Here is a 12,537-nt window from a genome sequence, read left to right as displayed (position 1 = left end):
AGTGCGCATGCGTCAACGGGTGCTGCCTAGAACCTTCCAGTGTGTTCACGTGTTTGTGTTTTTAAGGTTGGACTTGCGGCAACAACTCCTTCATTCAGAAAGATCACTGGACATTAGAGCTAAAGCAGAATAGGACGTAAGTAAGTTTTTTTTACAGCTAGTTTGTTGTTGATGTGCTTTTCATTTTTGTCTTACTTAGCGACCAGTGCTTTTGTCAGAACAGAACTAGCTTGTAAGCTAAATAATTAAAATAGGCTCCCAGAGATAGCCTGTTTTGTTGAAGACATGTATTACCATTTCGCAGGACATATTTGTTAATTGTTCTGTTTTGTCTGCACAGCTGTGAGGACAGAAGAAGACATGTCGGAAGGCGAACAGAACGGCAGGAGATATCCCCGGAATCTTCAGGGGGTTTTACAGATGGCAGTAGATGCTGGACCAGCAGCAGAGGCTCCAACTCCAGTTCAGCCAATGTCAGAGGAGGTAAACCTGCTTGTTTAGGGAATTTCAATTCACTACAGTCCTGAACCTAGTGTTCTTAAACACTGTTTCACCATGTTTATGTGAGGAGGATATTTCATACTAAATAATATGATCAATTGATTTAATTAGTCTCAGTTGAATGAAACATGTATTTATTTGTGAGTTCTTTTCTGAAATCGTTTGGTTTCAAAAGCAGTAAACCCAACCTTTTATATGTGACACTACTTCAACTTCTTTAGTGGAAAAAACAGTTATTTATCGGAATGAAGTAAAATGCTATTAAGAATTTTTAAATGGCATGCATGTTCTTAAATTTAAGAAAGAGTTAAATCAATTCTTTCTTTACCCGATACAATGTTTGATACTGTTCCCTTGTGATTCATTTTTTGTTAAGTATGACCTTAAACATTTTTGTTAAATCTGACCTATAACAACTTTCCCGTTTACTTTTGTAAACGGTTACATTTTAAGATTTAGTTTCATGCGCAGTCCTTGTTTTTATTTGTATTTTTTGCCATTGGGGACTTTGTTTTTGACCAACAACTGCCTTTGCTTTGGGTTCAGAGAAAAACGTGGCTGCGGGAAGCGCTTTCTGAAGTCTGTAAAGGCCAGCTGGATGAAGTAGAACAAATAAAGCAGTGCTTGTCCGTCCTGCGTAAAGAAAATGTGGGTGACAAGGATGAAAATGGAGAAGAAATGAGGGACGAAGATGATGAGGACGAGCGGGAGTCGGCCTTTGAGATGCTGTCAGAGTTGTGCGAGAACCTGGATAATGCTAGAGGTTTGTGATAATCGCTTTTGGAAATGATAGTGAGAGCAGATGTTGACATGATTCCAGATGGTATGGACTAAATTAATTCATCTCTTCTCTGTTTTTTACAGATCTGATGGTGCTTGGTGGACTAGAATTGTGTGTCTCTCGGTATTTGTGTCACGTCCAGAGCGGGCTGAGGTGGCGTGCTGCTGAGCTCATTGCCTCCTGTGCTCAGAACATGCCACAGCTTCAGGACCACCTGCTCAGTATTGGGACTCTTCCAAAGTTGCTTCAACTAACGGATTCTGACCCGAACCCCACCGTCAGGGTCAAAGCACTTTATGCGGTCTCATGTAAGTTCCTGTCTGGCACTCTGACCAAAGCTGCTCTAAGTGTGTCTTTCTAAATGAGTGATGTTGAGCTCCACACAGTTGTCCAACGGTGTAACGCTGTTTGACTGCAGGTTTGGTTCGAGAGCAGGAAGCCGGGCTTCAGGCCTTTTTGGCTCATGATGGATTCTCGGTGCTGATGAGAGGCATGCAGTCTGAAAACGAGAAGCTCCGGACCAAATCTGCTTTCCTCCTGCTAAACCTGTTGACCTCACACCCTGACCAGAAAGGTATGAATAAGGAAAAGCACCTAAACCATCCCCTTTACTCACCTGCTCATTACAGTTTAGAACAGGGGTCGGGAACCTTTTTGGCCAAGAGAGCCATAAATGCCACATATTTTGAAATGTAATTTCGAAAGAGCCATACAATAATGTAGTGTCCCTTCCCCACAGTGAGGCACGGAGACTTAACCTCTTTTAAAGTTCTTTATTCCGATTACTGCAGACCGCAACAAACGCCGTGCAATTAATTCAGCAACTCCTGAATCTCTCCCGCCGAGACGAGAGCGCGTCTCCCAACTTTATATTCCCCCCTCCCGCTGCAGCCCTCCCATTACCCTTATTCGGCCCATAGCTGAACCCCATTGGTCCAAACTACCTAACAACAGGCTGAGCGACAGAACTGAGAGCCAATCAGATCTCTGCTTGACGCGTTCAATGAACTCCAGAACTTTTAACGCGACCCAACAGCCATCCAACTCAGTCCGCGACAATTTGTTTAAAACTAAATATACAAATGAATGTGTGCATTTGATTTAATTTCAACATTTTTAAAGTACAATAAGTCTGTGGATTCTTTTTAATAACATTGTTATTCTGTTGCTAATAAATGGTGAGTATTTCTCGTGGTAGTTTTGCTGATGGTCTAGTCTGGTTGATACGTGGTGAGTTTCTGCTTCGTTCAGGCGTTGAGACTTTAAACGTGATCGTAGGTCTGAATGTTCTGTAGATGTGAGACAGACTGATCACATGCAGACGCGGAGCCAAACACACACTCACACGCTGCAGTGAGTGACGGGCAGTGGGTTTTACGTTATTACAATCCCTGCGCGATTCACCTGCTGCCTGTCCCCACAACACCTCACCCCCACCCTCTGCTTTCTCCCTCACACATCCCGTCCCCGCATCTGCGCGCTCTTTCTCAGAGACGGGAGCGTGCAGTTTTAGGTAGTCAATTCACAGGTTTCCAGCTGGTACAAACTCTGTGAAATAATAGATAATACTAACTGATAGCGCTGGTGCAGATTTCTCTCTCTAAGCACCGCTACTACTGCGCGCCTCTGGCATCGCATCGCGCCCGAGAAGGACTGGTCTAATGAAACAAAAAGTATAATTAAAGATTTGTCTGCGAGCCACATGTGACCATCAAAAGAGCCATATATGGCTCGCGAGCCATAGGTTCCCGACCCCTGGTTTAGAATGCGATTCAGACCAACCTTGTGTAGCTGCTTGTTAAACTTCTGCTTCATCCCTTTTTTTTTTGTATTTTTCTCTCTTTTTTTCAGAACCGCTGGTGTCTATGGGGATGGTGCAACAGCTGGTGTCAGTTCTCCGCACGCCACATTCTCATTTCCACGAACATGTTCTTGGTGCACTTTGCTGGTAAGAAATGTTTACACTGTGTTCCATCTAGCATTGTAAGAGCATTTCAAATAGTTGTTAATGAGCTGAAGAATTAAAGAAATATAAGAGAAAAGGACAGAATGCACTGGAGGCTCATGCAGTAATTTTGGTACAATAAAAGTTGGTTATTTCACACCTGTTAAGACTTCTGGGGCAAAAAGAGACACTCCCCTGCCAAACCAAGACATTCTGTTGCCTTTGTGTGAAAGGATTTTAGATAAGACATGGATTATTGAAGTGATCCGTATAGTAACTCAACAGATGACTGTAGGCAGCGTTTGTAGATGAACGATGAAAGCCTGTTTTTTTCTATTTCTAGTTTGGTGGAGGACTTTTCCAAAGCTGTGACAGAATGCCGGATCCCCGCTCTGGGTCTGGAGGAATTACTCCGACAGAGAGCCAAAGATCTCCAAGGAAAAGAAGAAAGTCAAGTAATGAAAGTCTTTCATAACAGTTCTAACAGTTTAAACTTGACAAAAGTGTTGAAAGTGATGAGTTAATCTTCCTCACGTTTTGTCTCTCTCTCTCATTGTCTGTCAACAGGAAGAGCTTGAGTTCTGTGAGCGTCTCAGGAAGATTTGTTTCAGTGTGCAGCAGTCAGAAGACTTGGGAATGGACCGCTAAGGCTCTTATTTATTTATTATTTTACCCATTTTGTTTGATCATCAGTATATAACACACAAAATGGAACAGAACAATGTTTTTTTGGTTTGAGCTGAGGCTCTTTTTGTCATGGCTGTTATGTTGTATAAAATCCAGTGGCTGGATTTTATTTCATAAACCTTTAAATAAATAAACATTTTTTATATACTAAAATTAGTGCTCATTTTAAGAACTGCAACAATGTATACTGGTTACTGTTGGCTTTAAATATGAGAAATGGAATGCGAGGGTTGCTAATAATTGAAAGATAATATTTTTACATTGCAGTGTACATTTAAAGAGTAATATACCAAATCATTAATTTTTTTGTGGGATTAAGATCAATCTTTGATAATGTTGGGACTTGTAATGGAAATGCAGCATCTTTTTATTCAACAAATGACCAAAATAAAAAATGTTTTCTTATGTTACTTTCATGAACACGCATTTCTAAAAATAATATTTAATAACAGTATTGTCTTTTTAAAAGGGACAAAATATTTTTGTATTAGTACTTATTTTATTATATTTTATTGTATTTACTTTTTATTCTATTTAGTCTATTCTAATATGAGGAGCCAGTTTAGCTCGTGCTGGTTTGCGGCGCCTTTCGTCTGTGAAACCAGGGTTCAAATCCAGATTGCTCCCTATTCCCTTCTCTGCTGCTGTGCCGGTCCCAAGCCCGGATAACTTGAGAGGGTTGCGTCAGGAAGGGCATCCGGCGTAAAACATTGTTAAGTTAACCATGCGACTCATCCTCAAGATGTTCGAGAGAGAGGTTGTTTCGCTGTGGCGACCCCTGATGGGAGAAGCCGAAAGAGAAAGAAGTCTATTTTAATATGAAAACTGATTTTTTTTAGTTTGTGTATTCTCCTAATAATGGGTTTTGACCTGTTGGTGAATATGTTTAAATAAATAAAATAAAAATACAAATCCAAGTTCAGAACCATAAGTGGTCTCTGTAGACTTGGAGTCTAAGAAAACTGACTTCTTATGACCACAAAACGTCAATACAGTCGTCTTCTGCAGGTGGAATGGAAATTCACTGTCCATTGTCAAAACGCACAAAACAACTTGAACCCTTGTGCTATCTTAGATGACCCCACCCTTACATTGATGTGTTCTTCCTACCATTATAAAGGTGGAAAGATTTAATGAAATTCATGGACACCAGTGATGTTAACAAATCATTGAAGAAAAAAGGTTCAGCGCACTGTCTTGTGGGTCTAGATGACCCAACTTGCAATGTTAAAGTGCCTAAGATAGCACAAACAAGAGGAAAACGTTTCCCTCCTTTTTTGCAGCCTCTTGAAGCTTACCTGAGTTATCAAGTTCCCTTGCGTTCTCTGTTTCCCCTCCAGAAAAATGGATATCAGGAAAACAATTCCTTTTCTGTTGCAGGTGATATGATGATGTTTGTTATTCTCCCATACCCCTTGTGCTATCTTAGATGACCCCACCCTTACTTTGACGTGTTCTTCCTACCATGACAAAGGTGGATAAAGGTGGAAAGATTTCATGTAATCCATGGACACCAGTCTTCTTTCTCTTTCGGCTTTTCCCATCAGGGGTCGCCACAGCGAATCATCGTTTTCCACCTCACTCTATCATGAACATCTTCTACCCTAACATTAGCCAACTTCATGTCCTCTGTTAAGACATCCATATATCTCCTCTTTGGCCGTCCTCTTGCCCTCCTGCCAGGCAGCTCCATCTCCAACATCCTTCTACCAATATATCCACTATCCCTCCTCTGAACATGTCCAAACCATCTCAGTCTGGCTTCTCTGACTTTGTCGCTAACACAGGCAACATGAGCCGTCCCTCTGATGTACTCGTTCCTTATCCTGTCTAACCTGGTCACTCCTAAGGAGAACCTCAACATCTTCGTCTCCGCTACCTCCATCTCAGCCTCTTGTCTCTGTCTCACTGCTACCGTCTCTAACCCATAGAGCAGAGCTGGTCTCACCACTGTCTTGTACACCTTTCCTTTGAGTCTTGCTGGCACTCTTCTGTCACACAACACTCCTGACACTTTCCTCCACCCGCTCCAACCTGCCTGCACTCGCCTCTTCACCTCTTTTCCACACTCCCCATCACACTGAACTGTTGACCCCAAGTACTTAAACTCCTGCACCTTCTTCACCTCAGCCCCCTGTAACCTAACACTTCTACCTTGATCCCTCTCGTTCAGACACATGTATTCTGTCTTACTACGACTGACCTTCATGCTTCTTCTTTCCAGAGCAAACCTCCACCTCTCTAGCTGTTCCTCCACCTGCTCTCTACTCTCACTGCAAATTACAATGTCATCCGCAAACATCATTGTCCAGGGAGATTCCTGTCTTACCTCGTCTGTCCATGGACACCAGTGAAGATCACAAATCATTGAAGAAAAAAGGTTCAGAGCACTGTTTAGTGGGTCTAGATGACCCAACTCCCAATGTTAAATTGCCTAGGATAGCACAAGGGTTACCCAAGCAGTAACCTGCCCGCTGGTGTCCATCCGAGCTTGTTTTAGTTCCTTAAGTGTCTTTGTTCTAAGATGTTTTTAGTCGTCTTCCTGATTAGATTCTCTGTTTGTTTGTTTTTGCCATTTTCTGTATTTTCTTTGTTTTGTTAACCTTTTTTTTGCTGGATTTCTTTCTCTTCAATGAAACAATTTCACTGAGAATTATATTATGTGGTACAGTAGAGAAAAACTTGCGGGGTGTTGTTTGGTACAGATGTTTGGCTGTACGTCTGACATCAGATACACATTTTCCAAACTATAAACTTAAAGTTTAAATTTCATCATATCAGGTGATATTAGGTATATCATCCTTGAATAAAACTCTTATGGAGATTAAATATAAAATGAGTGCCTCCTGTAGACTTTTTTTTGTAAATATTGATTTGTGAATACGTCATGTTTTATTTGTATGTCATTTACATTAAATTGCGATGCAAACTCGTCACTGTAAATGAGAATTTCTTCTAAATCGACCTACCTGGATTAATAAAGGTTCAACAAGAAGTCATTTCTTTATTCATTTATGTATCAGCTACATCATTCTGTCAAATTTACCGTTACAAGTTAGCTCTAAAAAATCGACAACATTTTATAACATTAAATCACAGAAAATAAATATTTAGATCCGGCACTTTAAATATTGTTTCGTGTCAGAGTGGTAACTGTCTAGGATCTCTTCCACTTTGAAAAGTCATCCCCATTCTCCTCTGCCTTCACATCTCCCACAGCAATCAATAACTGGGCCAAATAATAGGTCACCATTACAACGATGTGTCCATACTGAAACGGTTGTACCACGTTGAAAACCTGCAGAGCTAATGAAGCATCAGACACCATGAAGGACAAACTTCCTAAGAGAGTTGCAACATGATGAGTCCGAAAAGCCAAAGCAGCCATCAGTGTGAGTAACAGGATGTAGATCCCCACCCCTGGAGTTAGGAGGTGAGAGTCTGGCGCCTTCTGCAGGAATGGAAATAGATAGATGTAGAAACCTCCCCCGAACACGGTCAGGATCAGGTATAGAAAACGCGTAAAGGAGGAGGTGTATGCGGTGTAGCGACTGGACAGGAAGGACAGTGAGTAGAGTAGATGAGCCACAGCAAAAGCTCCCATTCCTGAAACGACAACATAATTTCATGCGTCCTGTGAAAAAAAAAAAAACTGTGCAGTCCTATTAAAAATGAATCACACATCACTCAAATACTTGTGTTTAACATCCCTTTTTCTCTTTATTGTTTCAAAAGGGATACAATTATTCCTGCAGATACTTTAGTTGGTCCATTCCAAAAGTTTCTCATTGCACTCCAAGAAGTTTTTGGAGTTCGATTGATCCATTTAGTTTTGTTTTAAGTAGGTTAGACATGCCGGCATTTGGAGCTATAGTTCTTTTCAAAATATTTTTATTTTGTCAAAAAATAAGGGATGTAACAATTGATTTAAGGAATATTCGAGTAGTATAATTCCTGGTTGCCGATATAATTCATAGTCAATATTGGTTAGTCAATCGATCCAGGACATTTTAAGCCAACAATTCAACCCTTGTGTCTCAGACGTTTTCCAGATTCCTTGTATTTCTTGCAAGATGATCAAGTGTAAATTAAATGTGTACGAACGAAGAAGTAAAAAATAATTAATGGCAAATCCATTCACATTTTAGTTTCCTAAAGTTCAGCCCACTGTTGTTTTTTCACATAAAATAATCCAAGTGGAACCTTATTAGAACGTTCTACCACACTGTACGGTCACATGTCTTTATAAAATCCAAAGTGTTTCCACACATTGGACTGGAATGATGACTGCCACTGTGATGGCACTTTGTTATTTTTACGCAATAGTAAAAAAAAACGCTGTGCCTTAATCTAAATGGGATTTTCCAAGATTAATTGTAATTGATTTCTTTCATTTGGAAAGAATTTTATGATGACATAGGTCGATTCAATTCAACTAACAACTTGCCCTACAAAGATCAATCTGGTTGGATTGCAGGAATATATATGGGTTCGATGATTTAGTCGATCTGCGACAGACGGGCGATCTGTCCAGGATGTCCCCTGCCTTCGCCCACGAGTGGCAGGGATTGGCTCCGCCAGCCCCGTGACCCCGAAAGGAACAAAAACGGATTTAGAAAATGAATAAATTAGAAGATGAATTAAGTCAAACAATAGTTACACCTCTATATAAGAAGGACCACTCTTTAATGAGTGTTGCATCTGCAAACATTTGCATACTTAAAAATGTTTGGGAATGCTTTATAGTTTTGTGCTTTTGCAAGTTTAATTTATTAAAAAAAAAAAAAAGATTTACAGTCTACAAAATGTATTCTTCCAAAAAAAAAATTGCATCTCTGAAGTGTTTTTTGTTTTACTACAAGCGGGCACACACACCGAGATCTACACACTCAAGTTGCAATGTCTGACTTTTGACACCCAGAGTTACCATCTACTTACCGTGCAGGAAAAGCTCAGGCCACACCAAGCAGCAGTCGCCAACAGCAGAGAAGAGCAGTCCGCCGGCCACACCCATGACACTTTGACCTCCCTTCCAGCTCAGCACCGCTGCGGCTAACAAGAGCGCCGGTGCTGATTTGACACCTGCTGTCATGAGCGAGGCTTTGGAGTCAGGAGTCCACAAATAGAAGTAAAGAGCAGAGGACAAAAAGAAAGGCAAGAGGGAGACAAAGAGAGCACAGGACTGAGAGGAAAAGAGAAACAGAGGGAATGGATGTGTCACAATAAGAGTAAACTAAAACAAAATTAAGAAAGATCAGACTTCTCCATGTTATGCTGTTTAGGATTAAATCAAACTACCATGTTTCTCTTCTTCCTCCTGTCGTAAGCATGTGTCTCAAGGATGTCCATCTCCTCCCTCCGTCAGGTTCCGGCTCCAGCAGGTGTCTCGATTGGATAAAACCGTCCTGTTTGGTGTTTTTCCTCTGCTGTCGTAGTCCTGCTTCAGCTGCCACACTAACATGCACACAGTCTCCAGATGTGGTCCTTGTCTCAATCCTCTGCTTTGTCTAATAGTCTATTGGTGTATCGTGTCATGAACTTTAGACTGATCCTTACTGATTGCACTTTGATAATGAGTGTTCTTTTTTTTTTTTTTTTTGTTCTCATGGTCGAACAGCTGACCTTTAACCTCTCCAGTGCTAATAGTCGGATGACATTGACATACAAGGAGTAAAGTTGATCTACGTGTTACAAACTTGAATGGAAAGTTACATTTTTATATTTTTATATTTTGAGTTTCCTCTTTTATTCAGGATTTATCCTTTTGGAAAATATATTTCATATAAGAGAATATTTCATAAATTTTTTTAAAAAGTGCCACACGCCAAAAATGTGCACCACAAGTTGGTGGAAATAAGAATAGTCTTCAATTTCTGCAAAACAACAAAAATTAAGATACAATTTTATGAATACACATCATCTGTCTAAGTAATTGCATAACTGTAGTTAGAAAGGTATAATTTTTAAAGTGTTGCATAGTTCAAGTTTATAAATTATGATATTGATGTGCTATAATATTAGAGGTTTTTTACTCTAACATAAAACAATATAATATATTAATTTGCTTATTCCTCACCTTTTATAAACTGAGTCGTTACCTTTTTTTTTATTCATGGGCTATCTAAGCACGTGGATGATAATCGCTCTGCTAAAGGATCTCCATGACCAACAATGATTAACTTAAACTTTGTACTCCATTTATTCCCAGAACTGTGCTAGCTGTTGCTTGTTAAGGTGAAAGTGGAGGGGAGCAGGACTATCAGCCGAGAAATGCAATAAATGTAACAGTTGCTAAGAGGCAACTCGGAGACATTAGGTAAGCATAAAACCCGAAAGCAGACAAGTGCATTTGTGTGTTTTTTATGTTGACGGGAAATCATCTGAGCTTTTATTTTGGTGTTTTCTACCTCTGAACAGGACATGGCAGATAGTTCACCAGATCTGAGGATTGGAGTAGTGGGATTTGGATTTCTAGGTTTGAAGTTCACTAAATAAACACTTTAAGTGACTGTTATTTTGTGATAACAAGTGGGAATGTTTGCACTCTAGGGCAGTATCTGGTGGGCAGGATCTTAAAAGACGGACCAAGTCTTGGTCTAAATCTGGCTTTTGTGTGGAACAGGAATTCAGACAGGCTCAAAGGTTTAGTTCCAGCTGAATTCGTTCTCAGCAATCTATCGTCCTTTCCCGACAGGTTCATATGTGTTCTATTAATTCTGTATTGACAGTGAAATTTTTTTTTTGGTGGAACTTTTATTTTTTAATCTGTAACATTTTGTCTCACAGGAAGAGTGATGTGATTGTGGAAGTCTGTCATCCACAGATAGTCAAAGAGTACGGATGTAGTTTCCTGTCCCACTCTCATTTCATGGTGAGATCATTTACTCCTCTTTTCCATTTAAGCAAACAGATTCCACTCCTAAAGTCCAGCTCAACTCATACACCCACTGCTAAGACATGGCAGTGGTGTCATTATGGTTTGATACTCTTTAGCTGCATAAGTACTTTCTAGCATATATTTTTATGTAGCAAAACACTTGTTTTAATATAGCATGAAACTGGCTAAATGGGTTTAAAAAATGCATAGAGAATTATGCTAATTTTTTCTTGTCTGCGCTACAAGAGCTTAATAAAAGTTGTATTATATTTTCTCATTTAGGTGGGCTCTCCATCTGCTCTGTCTGATTCTGATTTGAACCAAAAGCTGCGACGGGCAGCTTTGCAATATGGGAAAACACTGTATGTTCCTAGTGGTGCATTATGGGGAGGGCAAGACATCCAGAGGCTCAATGACAGTGGGGCGTTGAAGGTAAAAGTATGGAACAAAAGAAAATGTAAAAATATTCCGACAAGTAAATATAGTAAACAAATTTGAAATGGATTTATTTCAAGCAATCAAAACAAAAGAAGTACAAAACAAGACAAACGACAGAGATATACATCTACACGTAAATATATCAAAGATTATTAATCATTATGTGATTGGAAAATAAAAATGTAAAAGTAAGAGATACATAGCCATCCCTGCACATACAAATAAATAAAGTTATTTATGCTGTTGTAACTCCTCTCAATCATAAATCTCAGAGATATATATCACCTAGAAACCATGAAATGTGATGTTTGTCAAAAACTGTTTAACTCATTGCTTGAAAAAGATTAGGAGGAAGCAAATCAATAAAACCCCACTTCTATTATGCTTTACTTCACTATTTTACTATTTTTTTAAACATATATTACAATTAAAACTTATTTGAAATCTCAGCATTCTTTGAGATCCTCATTTAAGTTATGGATTCCTCCAAGGCTTTGTTCATCAGAATGTCCAAGCATCCATCCTGCTTCCGGCTGACAGGAGACAAACTCACAACCTGGATGGAAGAAGAGGGCAGGCGGGTTTTATTCAGAGGCTCGGTGGCGGAGTTGTGCCCTCTTGCCCCCAACAACGTCAACACCATGGCAGCAGCTGCAGTGGCAGCGGGAACACTCGGCTTTGAGGGTGTTCTGGGAGAGATTGTATCTGACACGACGTGAGTTCTCCTTCCAACCAATCACAAAGCTTCCGCTCTCTGGATGAGTGGGATTCATGTTCATCTTCGCCTCAGGTTAAAAGACTACCATGTGGTAGAGGTGGAGGTGACTGGCCCTGATGGTTTTTCAGTGAGAACTGTGAGGAAGAATCCAGCTAAACCTGGAGCCGTTACTGGCAGCGCGACATACGACTCCTTCTGGAACAGTTTGCTTAGTAAGTCTTTTTCATTCCAAGAGTCAATAAATATATATATTTTTAAAGCCAATTTCAATTGCAAAACATTAAACTCTAAAGTGAAAAAAAAACCTTTGCAAGATGAAGCATCGTGTTAAAAAAAAAAGGATTTAATTTAAACCTTTTGTTCTCAGTTTGCAAAGGTCACGGGGGCAGAGTTTACCTGTGCTGATCCTTGAGACTACGGAAGATTACGTACAACACAGGAGGGGGATCCTCTACCGAATTCCTGAAAAATGAAATGGTTCACAGTGGATCTGCTGGTGAATCACAGCATCACCGTGTTACTGAACATTTGCAAAAAAAGTGTTTAAACTACCGTTTCAATAAAATACATATTTTTAGAAAAAGAAAGAG

At 39.9% G+C, this 12,537-nt stretch overlaps 3 protein-coding genes across 5 annotated transcripts; 2 read left to right on the top strand and 1 right to left on the bottom strand.

The window, feature by feature from the left end:
- The first annotated feature begins 12 nt into the window (after positions 1 to 12).
- hspbp1 (HSPA (Hsp70) binding protein 1) lies at positions 13 to 4,302 on the top strand. 3 transcript variants are annotated; one of them, XM_004071516.4, is made up of 8 exons: positions 13 to 136; positions 341 to 483; positions 1,048 to 1,264; positions 1,366 to 1,590; positions 1,701 to 1,856; positions 3,134 to 3,230; positions 3,571 to 3,682; positions 3,795 to 4,302. In XM_004071516.4, the coding sequence occupies exons 2-8, from the start codon at positions 361 to 363 to the stop codon at positions 3,873 to 3,875; spliced, it is 1,011 nt and encodes a 336-aa protein (XP_004071564.1). In that variant the 5' UTR covers positions 13 to 136; positions 341 to 360; the 3' UTR covers positions 3,876 to 4,302. The 3 variants fall into 3 exon arrangements, with proteins under 3 accessions (XP_004071564.1, XP_020561049.1, XP_011476616.1); XM_020705390.2 differs by having other exon boundaries at positions 14 to 135; positions 336 to 483; XM_011478314.3 differs by having other exon boundaries at positions 15 to 140.
- Positions 4,303 to 6,892: 2,590 nt separating this feature from the next.
- Positions 6,893 to 9,480, bottom strand: LOC101155934 (lysoplasmalogenase). The gene is made up of 3 exons (XM_004071515.4): positions 9,213 to 9,480; positions 8,853 to 9,096; positions 6,893 to 7,520 (listed from the first exon to the last, which is right to left on the bottom strand). The coding sequence occupies exons 1-3, from the start codon at positions 9,261 to 9,263 to the stop codon at positions 7,072 to 7,074; spliced, it is 744 nt and encodes a 247-aa protein (XP_004071563.1). The 5' UTR covers positions 9,264 to 9,480; the 3' UTR covers positions 6,893 to 7,071.
- A 619-nt stretch (positions 9,481 to 10,099) lies between these two features.
- Positions 10,100 to 12,530, top strand: aspdh (aspartate dehydrogenase domain containing). The gene is made up of 8 exons (XM_004071514.2): positions 10,100 to 10,230; positions 10,332 to 10,389; positions 10,464 to 10,608; positions 10,701 to 10,785; positions 11,074 to 11,223; positions 11,721 to 11,944; positions 12,020 to 12,159; positions 12,315 to 12,530. Exons 2-8 carry the CDS (start codon positions 10,335 to 10,337, stop codon positions 12,350 to 12,352), a joined length of 837 nt encoding a protein of 278 aa, XP_004071562.1. The 5' UTR covers positions 10,100 to 10,230; positions 10,332 to 10,334; the 3' UTR covers positions 12,353 to 12,530.
- Positions 12,531 to 12,537: the final 7 nt, after the last annotated feature.

The sequence above is a fragment of the Oryzias latipes genome, chromosome 8 (genome assembly GCF_002234675.1).
Source record: "Oryzias latipes chromosome 8, ASM223467v1".
NCBI lineage: Eukaryota > Metazoa > Chordata > Actinopteri > Beloniformes > Adrianichthyidae > Oryzias > Oryzias latipes.
This window is presented reverse-complemented; position numbering and strand designations above follow the sequence as displayed.

What these genes read in the sequence shown, in the direction of transcription:
- aspdh (XM_004071514.2), top strand. Translation starts at nt 10,335, where the DNA reads ATGGCAGATAGTTCACCAGATCTGAGGATTGGAGTAGTGGGATTTGGA. An exon ending in TGTCCCACTCTCATTTCATG is followed by an intron (nt 10,786 to 11,073) that starts GTGAGATCATTT and finishes TTTCTCATTTAG; the next exon opens with GTGGGCTCTCCATCTGCTCT. An exon ending in CTTCTGGAACAGTTTGCTTA is followed by an intron (nt 12,160 to 12,314) that starts GTAAGTCTTTTT and finishes TTTTGTTCTCAG; the next exon opens with TTTGCAAAGGTCACGGGGGC.
- hspbp1 (XM_004071516.4), top strand. Translation starts at nt 361, where the DNA reads ATGTCGGAAGGCGAACAGAACGGCAGGAGATATCCCCGGAATCTTCAG. An exon ending in TTCAGCCAATGTCAGAGGAG is followed by an intron (nt 484 to 1,047) that starts GTAAACCTGCTT and finishes CTTTGGGTTCAG; the next exon opens with AGAAAAACGTGGCTGCGGGA. An exon ending in AAGGAAAAGAAGAAAGTCAA is followed by an intron (nt 3,683 to 3,794) that starts GTAATGAAAGTC and finishes GTCTGTCAACAG; the next exon opens with GAAGAGCTTGAGTTCTGTGA.
- LOC101155934 (XM_004071515.4), bottom strand. Translation starts at nt 9,263, where the DNA reads ATGGACATCCTTGAGACACATGCTTACGACAGGAGGAAGAAGAGAAAC. An exon ending in GGAGGAAGAAGAGAAACATG is followed by an intron (nt 9,097 to 9,212) that starts GTAGTTTGATTT and finishes TTTTCCTCTCAG; the next exon opens with TCCTGTGCTCTCTTTGTCTC. An exon ending in GCCTGAGCTTTTCCTGCACG is followed by an intron (nt 7,521 to 8,852) that starts GTAAGTAGATGG and finishes TTGTCGTTTCAG; the next exon opens with GAATGGGAGCTTTTGCTGTG.